Below are 16216 nucleotides of genomic sequence, written 5' to 3'. Positions count from 1 at the left end.
TTTTTGCTTACAAGAATGTGGGACATAATTTTATCTATGGCAATAAAATGTGTTTTTAAGAAAATGCTTAATAATAATGGCAAGCAATCTACGAAAGATTAATGCAAGCAACAGTAAATGTAGTCACTAGTTTTGTCTTCTCTGCGCCAACCTCTCGAACCAAAAGTTCTCAAGTCCTTCGTCAACCTTACTCAAGGCACACCTCCATGCTGGTCTATCTTCGGCTAGCTCCTTTCTCACATTCACATCGATGCCAAGAGCGATCAGATCCTGTTTGGCCACGTCTTTAAAGCGCAGCACCGGGTGACCGCGGCTTGTTCCATTTGCCAGTTCGCTGTAGAGGATATTCTTAGGGAGACGGCCATCGGGCATTCTGCGCAGATGTCCAAGCCAACTCGATCGTCGGATTTTGAATGTCTGGAACAAGGAGCGGCTGCTGCCACGTCTTAGCACTTCTTCGTTGGTGATTCTATCCCACCAATTGATGCCCATATGTTGCAAGCATCAGAGATGGTAGACGTTCAGTCTTTTCTTGTGATGAGCATACGTGGTCCAAGTCTCTGCTCCATACAGTAGGGTACTCAGAACACAGCATTCCTAGATGCGGCATTTTGTGCAAGAAGTGAGGTATTTATTGAACCATGCTCTTTCACGTAGTCGGTTGAAAGTAGACGCTGTTCTACCTATATACATTTGTAGCTCCTGTTCAATGGATACTCCCTTGTTGATGTTGGATCCAAGATATGCAAAGTTCTCGACAGTCTCTAGTTTGTGACCATTTGGTGATTGGTGATGCATCACCCTGGTGCATCACGACTGTCTTCTTCATACTGATTACTAGTGTGAACTCCGCACAAGCTGCGTTCAATTTGTCAAGCAGCCACTGGAGTCCACTTGTGGAATGCGAGACCAATGCAGCATCGTCTGCAAACAGCAGCTCAAGTATTAGGACTCTTTGAATCTTGGTTTTGGTGCGTAGGCAAGCTAAGTTAAAAAGTTCTCCGTCAGAGTGAGTATGAAGGAACACACTGTCTTCGTCCTCGTGATTTCCAGAAGCATGGTACAGAAGAACTGAGAAGAAGATGCCAAACAGTGTGGGAGCCAACACACAACCTTGCTTGATTCCACTGCACACGGGGAAGTTGTCAGACATGTCACCCTCGAAGAAGACTGCGGCTATCATGTTATCATGGAGCGATCTTATCAAACTAAGAAGAGTTGGTGAACAGCCCAAATTTTGTAGGATGGCAAACAGACCATCTCTACTGACCATGTCAAAAGCTTTCATGAGGTCCACAAATGTGATATGGAGAGGTCTACATTGTTCTCTGCATTTTTCCTGGATTTGATACGCTAAAAATATCATGTCCGTGGTTGAGTGCCCGCTGCGGAAGCCGCATTGCGATTCTGGATAAACACGGTTTGCAATCTGCTGGAGCCTTGAAAGGAGCACTCTGGCAAAGACTTTGCTGGTGACACTGAGTAAAGATATACCACGGTAGTTATCCCAGTCTCCTTTGAATAAAGTGACAATTTTAGCATCTTTAATAGCTGTTGGAAATTTTCTGTTGCGCCAACTAGTACAGAGGAGGTCGTACAAGTGCGGGAGCAGGAACTTGTCGCACTTGAGCAGGTCTGCTGGAATCTCGTCGGTACCTGGGGCCTTCCCTACATTTGTGTGTTGGAGAGCTACTTTGAGTTCTGACATAGTTGGAATTTTGTCCAGTTTGACTAGGGTGTCGAAGTTCGGAGTGAAATTTAAAGCTGTGACTGTGATGTTGCGTGGTTTGCCATATAGTACAGCATTCAAGCTGCTTTGTAGGATCAGTGATGAGCTCCCCTGTAGTAGATTTTAAAAGGCAAACTTACTTTGCGCTCGGTCCAGTTGCCTTGCGAAGTCCACGATACATCACACGTAGTTTACCGCAGTCAGCAGCAGTCTGAATTTCGTCGCACAGATTGTTCCAATAGTTGTTTGCACAGTGCCGAGCAGCTTTCAGCTTGGACAGGGTGTTGCATGTCGGCCTGCTCACATAGTTCTTGTGAGCATCGTTTTTGGACAGTAGTAGAGGTTCTAAGATTTGTGCATTCTCAGCCATCCAGTTTTCGCAAAATGGCCGCTTGGTTCCAAAGGATGTGACTGCAGCGTCATGCATCGCAGTTTGTAGGATTTCCCAGGATTTATCCAGGTTCACTGCTTCACCTGGTGTAAAATCTCTCGGCTTATTTTCGAGTGCAGTGCGAAATGCACTGATGTTGTCGTTGTTCTTCATTGCAGCCATGTTGAGACTACAACGTGGTCTTGGCTTACGTGGTGCAGGTTTCTTGTTCGGGAGATCGAGTTGTATCAGCACGAGTGAGTGGTCGGTATCACCATCGATGGAATGGTAGGTTCTTGACCGTTTGATAGAACAGATGTCTCTTTTTCTACACAATGCAAGATCCAATTGGGGTGAATGTTTGGAATGAGGGTGTCTCCAAGAGACATGATGACACATTTTCTGTTTGAACCAGGTGTTTGCAATACAGAGTCCCTGTTGACTACAGAGCTCCAGAGTTCTTTGACCATTTTCATTTATTTTACCAGTACCGAAGTGACCAATGATGTCAGGCCAGGCAGTATGGTTTGCACCGATTCTGGCGGTGAAGTCTCCAAATACTAGCAGCTGATCACTGGCTGGGATCCTGCTCAGTATTTCATTGAGACAGTCATAGAATTCATCCTTCACATGATCTTCGCTAGGCAGTGTTGGCGCATAGACGCTGATGAGGTGTACTGGTGTATCGGCGCAGTAGATCTTCAGTGTCATAATTCTCTCTGAAATGCTGACCGGAGTGTCGACTACGTGTTCTCTGAGTAATTTGTTTGTCACTGTAAAACGTACTTCATGGATGCGATGTTCCTCTTCTGCTTTGCCAGGCCAGAAGAAAGTGTAGTTTTGTTCCGAAATGGAGCCAGTTCCAGCCAATCTGGTCTCCTGTAGAGTGACAATGTCGACAGACAGCTAGGCAAGTTCACGGTTTAGTAATGCAGTCTTATGAGGCAGACCTTGTGCACGAAAGTTGAGATCCGGGGCACAGTGTACGAATGTTCCAACTTCTGAGTTGGAGAGTAGTCTTTGAATTGTGATTTGTAACAGGTGAATGATTTACGTCCGTGATTGCCTGACCACCCCATCGAAGCAGCGGACGTGACGGGATAGCACCTTACTGACCAGGAGCTGCCTGGTTTGAGGCAGGCGGTAGCCACTCACTGGGGCTAAATAGCCCCTCCTACCGTTGCGGAGGATTCGAAGTGCTTGGTCGCGACGTCAATTTGACCAGACTATTGACTCGTAACTATCTTCCACCGTTGCAAGAGCCTGGGCGAAGAAACTTGTGCGTTGCCCAAGTGGCACGAGTGGAGCGTGACCAGAGCCGGTAGAACCCAAGGAAAGACAAGGTCAATATTTTTGTACCAACTCTAGCTGCAGGAGATGGCCGTTGGCTCATAAGAAGCTCATCGGACCTTTGATAGGTCTTGTTTTTGATCCTGCTGCGTGTCCCCACACCCTCCTCACCCAGGTTACTCCGGGCGGGGGAGCCGGTTTAATCGCCGACGACCCGACCATGAGGCAGCTAGAACTGGATTACATGGTACCAGTGGAAGTCTAAGACTCAACTGACAGTGATTAATAAAGTGTGATGTTTAAATGTGGTCCTTTTTTTCTTTTGTAGGAATTTGCACCTTCAGATGAGGAATTGTTGGCTTACAGACGAGGTGAAGTGTGGGACCCAGAGAAGGCTAAAGAACTTGCTGCTAAACAAAAGGTTTGTATAAAAAGATTACTCAACAGAAATCTTTATCATAAGTAATAGCCTTTTGACTAGGAACAAAGTGTAGTATCTGGTCTGATACTACACTTCATCTTTTCTGTACTTGGTAGTCTGGGGCAATTTAGTTTTTTTTCTAATCCTTTCTAGATAGCTGGATTTCACACATATTAAAAACCGGGCTTCTGAAAAAAAAAGGGGACATCTTAAAAAGTTTGAACTGCAAATACTTGTTTTTCTATTACAAATGATTTGTACTGTTTATGATTTGTATAATTGAATTCATAGATTTTATTTCTGTTTCTATGATCATATTTGTTTTGGTAAAAATACACTTTTCTATGAATTTTGATTTAATAAGGGAAGTTTCTTTTATTTTTTTATCTAAAGTATTTTGTTCCTCTTGGTGTCGGGACTTATATCTATTAAAATGCCATCCACTTAATAGAATTGTTTATAAAATTCACAATCTATGCCTGACTTGTTCACCAAACATGAGTCATAAATGTTCAACTGTTTTTCTTTTATTGCTATTCAATGATATACAGCAGAAATGCATCCCTGCATTGCAAGCATATCTGGATACAACTTATTTCGGCTGTGATGATCCTTTTTTGTTCAGGAATAGTCTGGAGATTGTTTGGGTAAACATTGTTTAGATAACCCTATGAATAAAAATCTAGCGAGTTGTGGTTTGCATTAAGAATCACGTCTTCTACTGATAAGATTATCATGAAAATATCCTTGCATATTATTGAATGGTGATAAATAATGATCATGAACATTAATCATTGAACTTTGGTGGACAAATCGTGTATAAACTGAAGTTTATTTGTACCATATATTATTTTATTGCAAAAGGGATTGTGAATTTTATATGGTAGGTGCAAATTTTTTTTCTTTTTTTGCATGGGTGTGTGATGGTATTACCCTTATATATGCACGCTCACAAGCTATTGTAAAAAGAAAAGAAACTTGTTTTTTTATGATTAGAGTATTGTTTCTTGGAGGGGGGGAAAGAGAGAGAGAGATTGGTTTAAAATTTGTAAATTAAAAAATTTTTTATGTAAAATTTAGAAAATGTTTTTGGTAGATAAAAGTCAAAGGTTAGGGTCAATCTGTATAATAGGCTAACTAGATAAATATTTGAAAGAGAAATCTCTCAGTATATAATAAATGGAATATAGCAAGGGCCATAATTCTGCTTCCCTATTAAGAGTTTTTTCCCTTTCTATTTTTTTTATTTTTTTATTTTTACCTAACTACTGCCAGCTATAAAAATCTTCAGGCAGTTTAAAATTAGAGAGACTCGATCTCATGTGCAGTAAGGATAGGGGCATTTTACACTCCTAAAAAGATATCCAGAAGCATTTCTCAAGGAAGTGGATCCAATTAGATAAATAAAGTTCAACATTAAATTATGTAAAAAGTATTTTTAGAAGGCTAGAACAATGCAGTCGTTTTTGAGGAGATAAATAAATATATGAATAATAAATAATTCAATATTTTTTTTTTTTTATTTATTATTTTCCCTGGACATTTAACGTCATTAATTAATCTTTGAGCGTTTGGATTTAAATCTAAAAAAAAACCCAGCCATTTTGCAATTTACATCCTAGAGAGAGGATTTATTTTTCAACTGATGATGGGTTATTACCCAAAAGGACCTTTAGAATTAAATACCACACAGTTAAAATTCAGGTAGATAAATGAATAAATATATAAAAAAAAACAAAAAAAAAACAAATAATAAAAAAAATATTGAATTATTTATTATTCATATATTTATCTCCTCATAATGGCTGTACATTCCTGCATTGTTCTAGCCTTCTAAAAATAAATTTTATTCTCTAACAATGCTTCAAGCAAACTACGCCATACTTCTTACTAAATTATGTTTCTGAATTTTGAGATAAGGATTGATAATTTATAGTATGGATTATTTGGACTACTATTCTCATCTTGGGTGTTATTTTCACAACATTTTGGCCGATGTAACGTCCAACCTTCTTCAGATGTATCATGTTGAACTCTGGGTCTGTAAGGAATTTCGAATGGTAGCCTTTTTTTAATCTATGAGGGTAGCACATTTTTTAAACTTATGCAGAAAAAGAGATACAATTTTGCTCTTATTGTTTTTTTTATTTTTAGAGGTTTAGTTAGAATGTTTTATATTATCAGTTGTTTGAGAGAAAACCAAGTAATTTAAAAAGTAAATTGTAGTGAATTATTGCCAGTAACATAGTACAACAATAATAAATAAAAATTTGCTACTCAGAAGCAAAATTTGGCAAACGTACATTATAGTTAACCACATAAAAAAAAAAGTACATAAATTTGCAACAAACAATTTTCATCAAACACAAGAAAATTTTAATCTATCGACCTGCATAATTTTCAGTTTTCGAATTTTGTTTTTTTGTTTTTGTATCTCTCACCCTTTCAAAAAGAGGTTTGATACTGTCTGGCTATCCTTGTGCTAAATCTTCAGTGATCCTAATTGTGGGGATTAACAAATGAAAAATCGGAAATTAAACAAAAATACTACTAAGGGCTGTCACCAATTGGTGATTAAAAAATGTAATTTTCGACCAATCTGTATATTTTTAACTTACTAAAACTGTTTTTAAGTTCTGGATTTCAAATTAGTTTGCACTATACTAAATCTTTCGGCCTCACATGGTCGTCCATATTGTTTTTACAAGCCCCTGAGGCTGTGATATAAATTCTGTTATTAAAAACACTTAAAAATAAGTTCTAAAACTGAAAAGCTACACGGATTGATAGCGCATGAATTTTTTTTGCATTTGGTAAAAGTTATTTATGGTATTTCACCTCCTTTTTTGTTAAGTGCAAAGGTCATTTCAAAAGTAAAGCCTTCTATTTATTTTTTAACTAAAAAAGTTGAAGAACTATGAAGACAGAAGTGATACCATTAGAATGAATGACCTTTTGTGCTCCAGAATTTATTTTTGTACATATTCATCACCATTTTCAATGCATTTTTGCCAGGAATTCAGTGATGCATCTCTGCTTCTGATGCACACTTATGACTGGAGTTACTTTCTTAGTTTCATTTGGTCAATATCTGCAACAGAAAAATGAAACTTTCAGGTCATGAATGCATAAGTTCAATCATCATAACAATTCAATTTGCAATCCCTTCTGATCCATTTGGATGGAATAAAAACATAAAAGCATTACTTTTGGAATGCCCCTCGTATAAGGCACTATTGCCCAAAGTTTGATTTGTCAGTTTGAATGCTATTTGAGTCTAACTTTAAAAATCCAGCAAGACAACTTTATATGTTAGAAAAAAATATTCTAATTTTATATTGAAATTTTCTCTTTTAATCCTAACATCTTGAGTTTGAAATAAAAAATCTATTTTCCAGATGAATTATTTCTGAAGAAGTGTTTCATCTTGAATCAAATTATTTAAATTAAAGTGAAAATTCTGTGTTTAAACAAACAAAATTCAGTGCGTATTAGAATTTATAATATATAAATACATTAAGTGTGGATTAAGAATTAGTATGTGAACTTGAGCTGTGTGTTTATAGTTGTTATTTTGAGCAATGCATCTTATTTAATACTAGCAGGGGGTACCCAGCATTGCCCTGGTTTTTAGAGGTGTGTGTGGTTGGGGGTTAAATGTAAACAAAGCAAAGTAATAAGCCTGTTTAAATATTATAAAAACAAACAATGTTAAAACTATTTAAAAAAAAATTGTGAAAAAAAAAAAACAATTAAAAAAATGAACGTGATGATACAATACGAACGGTCTGGCGGTGCTCGGGTGTTTGAAAAATCCCCCAAAAGTTTGAGGGGGCTCGAACTCGAATCATTAAGGCGAAAGTGCCAAAAAAAAAAAACGTGATGAATTAACTAAAATGTGAATTAGGTCAAATATCAATTCCGCAGTGAAGTTTGTTTTGGTTTAGTTTCAGTAGTCCCACATAACACTCGAATTCTAAATGAATTTATTTGTTTTAATTTTAATTTAAGTGTAATGCAAGTGAATTCATGATATCGTTGCGTTGTAATAATAAATAGTAAAGAATGAATTCATTGTGTAAAAATAAATGTTGAGTTGAAAGCACTAATAAATAAAGGTCATAGATAGAGTTCATGGTTGGAGTCGTTAAAACTGGAAGTAAAAACCGGTTAGTCCGGCAGGTTGCGTCTTATACTAACTAAAAAAAAAGCAGAAAGAAAGCAATAATAATAATAATCACGTTTTCACATTATTTTTTTAATTTTTTGTTTATTTGTATGTTATTATAAGAAAAACAGAAAGCATAAGTCAGGGGAAGAAAAAAAAATATGACATAAATAACCTTGTACGATTCCAAACCGGTGTTTCCTCGTACTGTTCCTTGTGAACGCATCCACTGTGGTGTAAATGAGGAGCGGGGAAAGGAGGAATCTAATAGGGAGAAAAGATGTTGCAACTTCCATTGAATCTAATCGATTTTGGCAGTGGAAGCTCACCGGAAAAAATATAGGAATATACCATTGTCGAGGAACTGTAGAGGTAATAGGCCTATAGTACACCTCAGATAATGTGCTACTGTTTGTACGTGTCACATTTGCATGTTATGTCATGTTTTTTAATCCTATTAAGGTCAAAGTCGGAGGGGAAAAATGGCTTCATTTTATTTATATAGATAGAAGATAGATAGATAGAAGAAGATTATGGTGGATAAAGCAAGGGATATGATTCTGCTTCAGGATTGTGAAGAGTTATGTCCCATATTTTGTGTTTTATTTTTAAGTTGATAATTATACTTCTGACAACTTGAGTGTTTGTCAGAATTATGTTATCAAGGTAAGAAAACAAAATCTCACTTTACTAGTCCATTTTGCAACATTAGTATTTTCTCTATCTATATATATATCTCTAGTGTTTATGTACAAGAAAACATAACAAAAAAATAATAATAATAATAAAATTGATAAGAAGAATGAATAGTTCTTAGTTTAGCAGTAAATTCTATAAGCAAAGCTATTTCTACTATTACTTAGGGTAGTCGTTATTTTTATTCCTTTGTTCGTCAGATATATTCAAATCTTATAGAGAAGTGTTTTCACTGACAATACTAAATAAATGATCTCTGATGAGGAGGGTGTATCTGGGATATGGTTAATTGCTTGCAATCTTTTTATTTAAAAAAACATAATAAAAAGAAATGTTTGTTTTTTATTTTTTATTTTAATCCAGGAGATTGACTCAGAGACTGAAAGTAAGTACTTGAAGCGAAAATTATCTGAAGTTGGTCCTTCACATAATTATAAAGAGAAATATAAGCACTTGATTGGAGAAGACGCTGCCAAAGATGCTGCTAAACAGACAATGGCCAACAAATCATATGGTTTTGGTGAGGAACATTCCATTCTTTATTTTATAAATTCTTATTTTAGTTGCATTAAAGTAAAAAAAAAAAATACAAGATAAACCTACAACCCTTGTATCATTGGATTCAGTGTAAGCCTCACCTGCAGTCCAAAAACAAAAAAAAATGATATTGTAGTATTCATTCCCTTGGGGTCATCAGGGACAAAATTAATCTGTATGTGTGTATAAAAAAACTTTTTCATTCTTATTGGTTATTGTTTCAAAAACAAGACTGCAGTTTTCTTTTTTTTTTTTTTTTTATATTGAACCAACTGAGAGAGAAAGAGAGAAAATTTAAAAGAAAGATGTTATACAAATTAGATTTTTTTTAAAATCTTCTATTTTGTTATGATGTTTCTGGAAATTTCTGCTAATTTGTTCTAAAAAAAATCTGTTAATCTCATTTCTATAAAATAAATATCGACTATGAAGATGCTTGTCTCCCACCCCCACAAAAGCAAAAGTAAAGAAAATCTGTATGATGTATATGCCTGTGATAGAAAGAAAATATTGTACATCAAAAAATCACATAAATTGATCAAGTAGTTTTCTTTATATTAAAAGAAGATCAAATTTTATGGCTAAAGGATGAATGACAATCTTGCAATGCCATCTTGAAAACGGTCTGAAGGAAGAAGAGAGATAAGTCCAAATAATTTAAACTTTTGCAAAATTCTTTATGTAAATAAATCTATTTGATCAATTTGCTTGATATTTGGTGTACAATCTTTTCTTTCTGCCATGGGTACATCCATTATACAGATTTTTTTTTTTCCTGGGTGGGATTCTATACAAGCACCACTATGAATTACTTCCAAAAAAAAGTCTTTAATAAAATTTGGAACATTGTTAAGATAATGTTTCATTATTCATAAAAATAAAAATAAATAAATTATTACCTTCAAATGGTTGATAATAGGTTCACATTTTTCAATGAAAATTTTAGTTTTTAACATGGACCAGCATTTTTCCTTTTCCATTTTTTCTTCCCTTTTATTTTCTTACCCTCCTCCCCATTTGTTTCTTCATAATATCCCTGCAACTTATGTCCCAATAGTAGCCCAGTGTGCCAATGAGTAATTTTTTTTTTTTTTTTTTAAAGGGAGCATATACCATTTGCACCAAATTTATTCAAAGATGCGTTATTGTAACAATAATTGTGATTTACATTAAAAGGCAAGTTTGAGGTGAATAGTTTTCCTTGCAATGGTAGCATGAGGCAAAAATAAAGAATGGATCGATTTTAACCCAGAAAACAAAGTCTTCTCTTTTTATCAGAAATATTATCCATAGAATGTGAGGACTAAAGGACAAAATAAGGAAAGCAGGAGTTGTGTACTTGCAAAATAAACACAAAACGCTCACTATTTGGACTCTCCTCTTTCATTTTTACCATGTGCTACTGAGCAATATATTCTAAGAGAAAGTTAATTCTAAGAATATAAAATAATTCTCATCTATAAAATTATATTTGACAACTTTATTGGCAGTAAATAATCCATGGTTGATATGCTGTAACCAAACCAGGTGTTACTATTACAGCACTATTAATGATTTGTATGCTTATTGCCATCTTTCTGAAGTTAGTGTCAAACTTGTTTAGAAAAGCACTATTTCTATTTATTCAAATTTAATAAGCTGTTTTTTTATTTTGTTTATTTTCTCTATCAGTTCCAAGTGAAAACAAACGTGATGCTCGGACGATCGAGCAGGTCTTAGCAGATTCCAGAGCCAAGAAGCAGAAAAAATCTGATGATGCTGCAGTGCCAACAGATGCACAAAATTCACCAGACTCTTTGAATCAGAAAACTTCAGAAAATGTTTAACTACTTCATCATTAGTCGATTAAAAAAATAAAAATAGATGGAAAAAAAAAATGTTATATTCTTAAAGTATTCGAAATAAAAATGCACACAGAATAAAGGAACCATTCAACACAAACACGGGTAGAGACGAAAGGTGGGAGATTTTTAATTCCATCTTCCTATTTTGAGATCAGGATTAAAAAAAAAATTGATGTTGAAACATTTGTAAAAAGAGGAAGTTAAAAAAAAAACAAAAGAACAAAAAATTATTTTAGAAAACTTGGCTTTGACTAGTTTTATCAAAATCTTGGCCAAATCCTTTTTAAAATTGTTTTATTATTCATATTTCTTTGTGTGTATTTTTTTTTCTTTTCTAGATATTCCAGGTTATCATAAGTTCTGTTCGGATTTTAATTCTCTAAACTACTGAGAATGTGCAGTGGTTAGCATCTGTCTGTCTTAAGAGACGATGGAGTTTTGTGCCCCTGATTAATCTGTTGCCGAATAAATGCTATTTATATATCCTACTTGTTTATGGATTTAGACACATTTAAGTTTATACAAATTTATTTTACAGCAAAAATAAAATTTCACTGTTAAAAAAAACTATTTAAATAAGATAATGTTAAGAGTTAGGGGCATTTGAATTATCTGAAAATGACTGTAAATTGCGAATTGAAATCTGTAGACAATTCTTGCGATACCTATTTTTGTATTTGTTGATGATGAACCGTTGTATCATTTTGGGAAAGCTTCATTGCCATTGATAGTGCAGGGTTTTCTGTGACTGATGCTACAAACAGCTTTAAAGTCATTTAAGAGTTACCTTTTTAATCTTTAAAGCATTATGTGCCTCAAATATATGTAAACATGCACTAGAAAGCTGCATGTTTAGTGGGTTGCATGTTTGCCGTGCATACAAATAAGGTTTGCTGCAGGTGAGAAATATTTGACTAAGAGAAAAGAGGCTACTGAAGAAATTGAACATATATCTTGAATCAAATAAGTAATTCAAAATGTTCTAAAGCCTTTCTTGTTTGTTTTGTAAAACACTGCTGCTTTGCAGTCAAGTCTTGCTTGCTGGCAAAAATCATTAAGATATTAATCTTGAATAGTCTTATTTTTTGTCTGGAATCATCATTTATAGAAAATTGGTGTCAGGCAATTATGTAATCCACTGGATATGAACATGCATACAAGATGTGCACTAACTCTAAGTCCCAGTGGCAACACTTTTAGATTTGTTTAGTGCGTATCCCCCTTAAAACGTAACTAGACACTCACTGGTCACTGGAATTTACCACTCTAATGTGCTAGGCGCACAAAACGCAATGACCCTAAGTCCATGTGGCAATATCTTCAATATGCTAGTTGATCTGTGATCCTATCAGACTGGTCTCTTGGTTGGCCATTTGTTGTCAAATGTTGTGGTTGAATTCTTCCTCTGTAGATGTTTCAGTATTAATATGTCACTTCTCTCCACTGCCGCTAGCGCATTGAGTATCAAGACAGGTCTGGAAACAACTGAGTCATTTTCAAATCCACAATCAATAATTACCTAAGCATTGGAGGTCATTTCCTTATCAAAAAATAATTATTTGCATAAAATCAATATATAGTTCATACAAAGGAAAAAAAAGAGATTAAATAATTTGGAGCTTCTCTAGACTTGAACAAAACAAATTGTTTTCTGGATGCTATGCAAGATTTTTTTAACTGAACCAAATTCTTTTGAATAACTTTCTTCCACTTAGAAATTTCGGGGGATAGCTCTCAAGCCTTCTCTTTACAAGGCAGAGACCTGTATCTTTTAGCAGACCAGAGAGAAAAGCTGCTGATTTTGCTGTGCACCTGGTTTTTATGAAGTCGGCTATTTCTCCCTCCAGCTCTCTGATATCACCCCTTTCTCTTCTCATCTTTTTCTCTTTTTTTCTCCCTCTTTCTTCAGAAATTCTTTTCTTTATCTCTTTTTCTTCCAAGAAATTGGTTATCAGCTATTTGTATTTTTACGATCCCCTTCTATAAGAAAGTCTTAATGAAATTCAACTAGACTTCCTGATCAATATTAATCCTCAAAGGAAAAAAAAACTTCGTGAATTTGCAAACCATTTTCTGCACAATCTTTCATTCAGACATTCTTCTCCATAAGTTAAGTAAATATTTTGAATCGCTTCAATTGCAAAGTTATCTTTTTGTTAAAAATTCTTAAAACATTATTGAAGTACCTCAAATGTTCCTTAGAAGTGATCTTGTTTTAACAGTGACATTTTAATTAATTTTTTCCTGTAAAATAAAATTTTATTAATTAAACGTGTCCATAGTTGTCTGATATATAAATATTTAATTTTATTAGAATTCCCACTTTTTATTAAATTTCAGAGAATTAAAATCTAAACAGAAATTATGGGAGAACCTGAGATATGCGTATGTGTGTGAAGAAATAATTCAATGCTCAATTACGTTAATAAGAGCATAATATATTTTTGTATTTTTAATATGTAATTATGCACTGATTAAACATTTATGTTGACGGTTTTTAGCAGAAATGGGCCTATTTCTACTGGTGAATGGATAACCTCTGAAAAGTTGTCTGTCCTAGAAACCACTGGAGCAGCTGGCTAATCAGCATGTAATTATATGATATATATACCATTTTTTTTTTTTATATTTCTTTATTTTTTTCTGATTTATTCATCTTGACTTTGTTACTCTTCTTTCACTCCGCGTTCCAAACTTACCCATCACCCTGAATCTCCAAAATTAATCTTTAGTTACCATCTTCCTTTTTTTCTTTTTATATCATCTTTGCTAAGACTTGGACAAAAAACACCCAGTCTAATCCATATGAAGTGACTTTATTAGGAAGACATTAAACTTAAGGTTTATCATTGTTTTTGGACCACCAAAATTAATTGGGGAATTTTTACTTGTATTTCTCTTGAGTATTACCAGACAAATCAAACAAAATTCTCTTTCGCCAACATACCATTATTGTTTTTAACACTTGATGCAAATGTCTTTATAATCTTTCTTGTAGATATTTTAGTTTCTTGTTCATAGAAAGCATTTTTTATATAAAGAGAACTTATTGCTAAAACCTCAGTTCAATGTTATCTGATTAGATAACATTGAACTGAGTTTTTAGCAATAAGTTCTCTTTATTTTTAACAACGTTTTTAAATTAATTTTCTTATGTTGTATAAAAAAAATGGTTCAGTTTGTTTTATATTTCACATTTTGTCATTGTTTTGATTTGTTCAGTCGAGATGGAATAAAGAAATTGCTGTGATTTGTCGTGTTTATATAAAAATTAATGTATCAAAGTATGACTATAATCATGTTGAGCCCACCGTTTCCCCTAAGCTCATTGAAGTTAAACAATGTTGAGTTTGATGGTTATAATCAAAATTGTCTGCTACTTTTGAATTCTGGTATCTGCTTCAGACAAGACGACGATGACAAGCAAGATATGATCCCTTTTGATTAATGATTATTTTCATCACAAATCATGTAAAAACCTTCATCTTTCCTCCTGATAAGAACGGCTTGTTGACCTTGTCTAATTATCTAACCAAATAGTCAGCAGAAATCAGAAATCAAAAAGAGCAGAAAATCTTGACTATAACAAGTCTTGTCAGCATTTAGTGGGATGATCATTTGGGAATACTAGGTTCTGTCTGTAAAATCTGACCCTAGTGGCCTTGTAAGTTGAGGACCGGCTACCAATCAGCAATTATAATGAAAATTTTTTAGCTACTTGTGATCTACTCTGACCAGATATCAGCTGGTGATAACAGATCCAAAATCTAAAGAACAGTTCTTATCACATTAAAACACCTGATTTCATATTTTCAGTTAATAAATTAATAAGTGAAACTTTTCTTGTTGTTTTATGGTATTACTATTTGCAACATTTCACATTGAATAAAAACTAAATACATTTTGTTTAACATCTCCACTCCATTTTGTTTTCTTGCTTAATTTATTTATGTGTGTGTGTCTCATTAGTAATACAGAAGAAGGAACTCCTTCTTTCAAAATGGCAAATGGGACTTGTTTGACCAAAAAATAATTTTAATATTGCTCCCTGTGAAGCATCATTATGTAAAACTTGTAATATTCTAGTAATATCTAAAGAATATAAATCAAATCTGTCAAGCAAAATTTATTTTATATATATATATATATATATATACACACACACACATATATATATATATATATATATATATATATATATATACACATACAGGGTGTCCGTAAAGTTACTATACAGACACCCTGTAATATATTAACAGTACAGTAAGATATATATATATTATTCCTTATTGGAATTTTTTATTTTTGAGATGAGCAGTGTATGTTAGTTTTTTTTTTTTTTTTTAATTTTTTATTTTATTTCGGACTATTAGTCTCATCTTATCTTTTTATTGGTGCAAATAAAAAAAAAAACAAAAAAAAACTAACATACACTGCTCATCTCAAAAATAAAAAATTCCAATAAGGAATAATATATATATACCAATCGGTACGGACCCGACTATGGAAGATCAGATAATAAATAAATGTGGATTTATAAGATCAAAGAATCCAACCTTGATCGCCCTTCGGGGCCCGTGGCGCAGTTGATAGAAACGTTGAATCTCTACGGTTCCAGATGAACATTGTCTGAAGATAGCGGTTTCAATCCCACCCAAAGCGTACCAGAGGTAATTGGTCAAAAATGTGGTGAGACGACAACAACTACGGATGGCAGTGATGGCTGAGAATGCAGTTAGGAGATTCGAAGTTCCTATCCGTCGCGGTTACCACCTGACGAAGGCCAGAGGAAGTTGGCCGAAACGTTGTGCACCAATAAAAAGATAAGATGAGACTAATAGTCCGAAATAAAAAAAAAAAACTAAAAAAAAAACTAAAGTACAGTAAGATATTGTATTAAAATATTTATTTGTAACAAAAGAAATAAAGACATAACACCTTTATGTTTATAAAAATCTCAGAAAATACGCTATTAATACAAATATAATACAATAAAACAATAAGACTGTATAGTAACTTTACGGACACCCTGTATATATATATATATATATATATATATATATATAGTTTTTAAGGTTATGAATTTATCATTAAAGCTTATTTGCAAAACTTTGGAAAGGTAACCGGAAAATGCTTACCACCCCTGACGAGACCCTTCCCA

The 16216-nt window shown here is 34.0% G+C and overlaps 1 protein-coding gene across 2 annotated transcripts in view; it reads left to right on the top strand.

Annotated features, from left to right (window-relative positions):
* Positions 1-11538, top strand: part of LOC145291290 (sperm-associated antigen 7-like) — a 43416-nt gene extending 31878 nt beyond the window's left edge. Inside the window, exons 5-7 of one of the 2 annotated variants that reach the window (XM_080136954.1) lie at positions 3718-3810; positions 9038-9194; positions 10883-11538. In XM_080136954.1, the coding sequence (XP_079993080.1) occupies positions 3718-3810; positions 9038-9194; positions 10883-11037 (405 nt within the window). In that variant the 3' untranslated portion in view covers positions 11038-11538. The remainder of the gene's footprint in view (positions 1-3717; positions 3811-9037; positions 9195-10882) is intronic. The other variant, XM_080136964.1, reaches the window with a different exon arrangement.
* The last annotated feature ends 4678 nt before the right edge of the window (positions 11539-16216 follow it).

This window comes from Euprymna scolopes, chromosome 2 (genome assembly GCF_053919585.1).
Source record: "Euprymna scolopes isolate OS-2025 chromosome 2, ASM5391958v1, whole genome shotgun sequence".
Lineage (NCBI taxonomy): Eukaryota > Metazoa > Mollusca > Cephalopoda > Sepiida > Sepiolidae > Euprymna > Euprymna scolopes.
The sequence above is the reverse complement of the archived record's forward strand: the minus strand, read 5'-3'. Positions and strand labels throughout refer to the sequence as shown.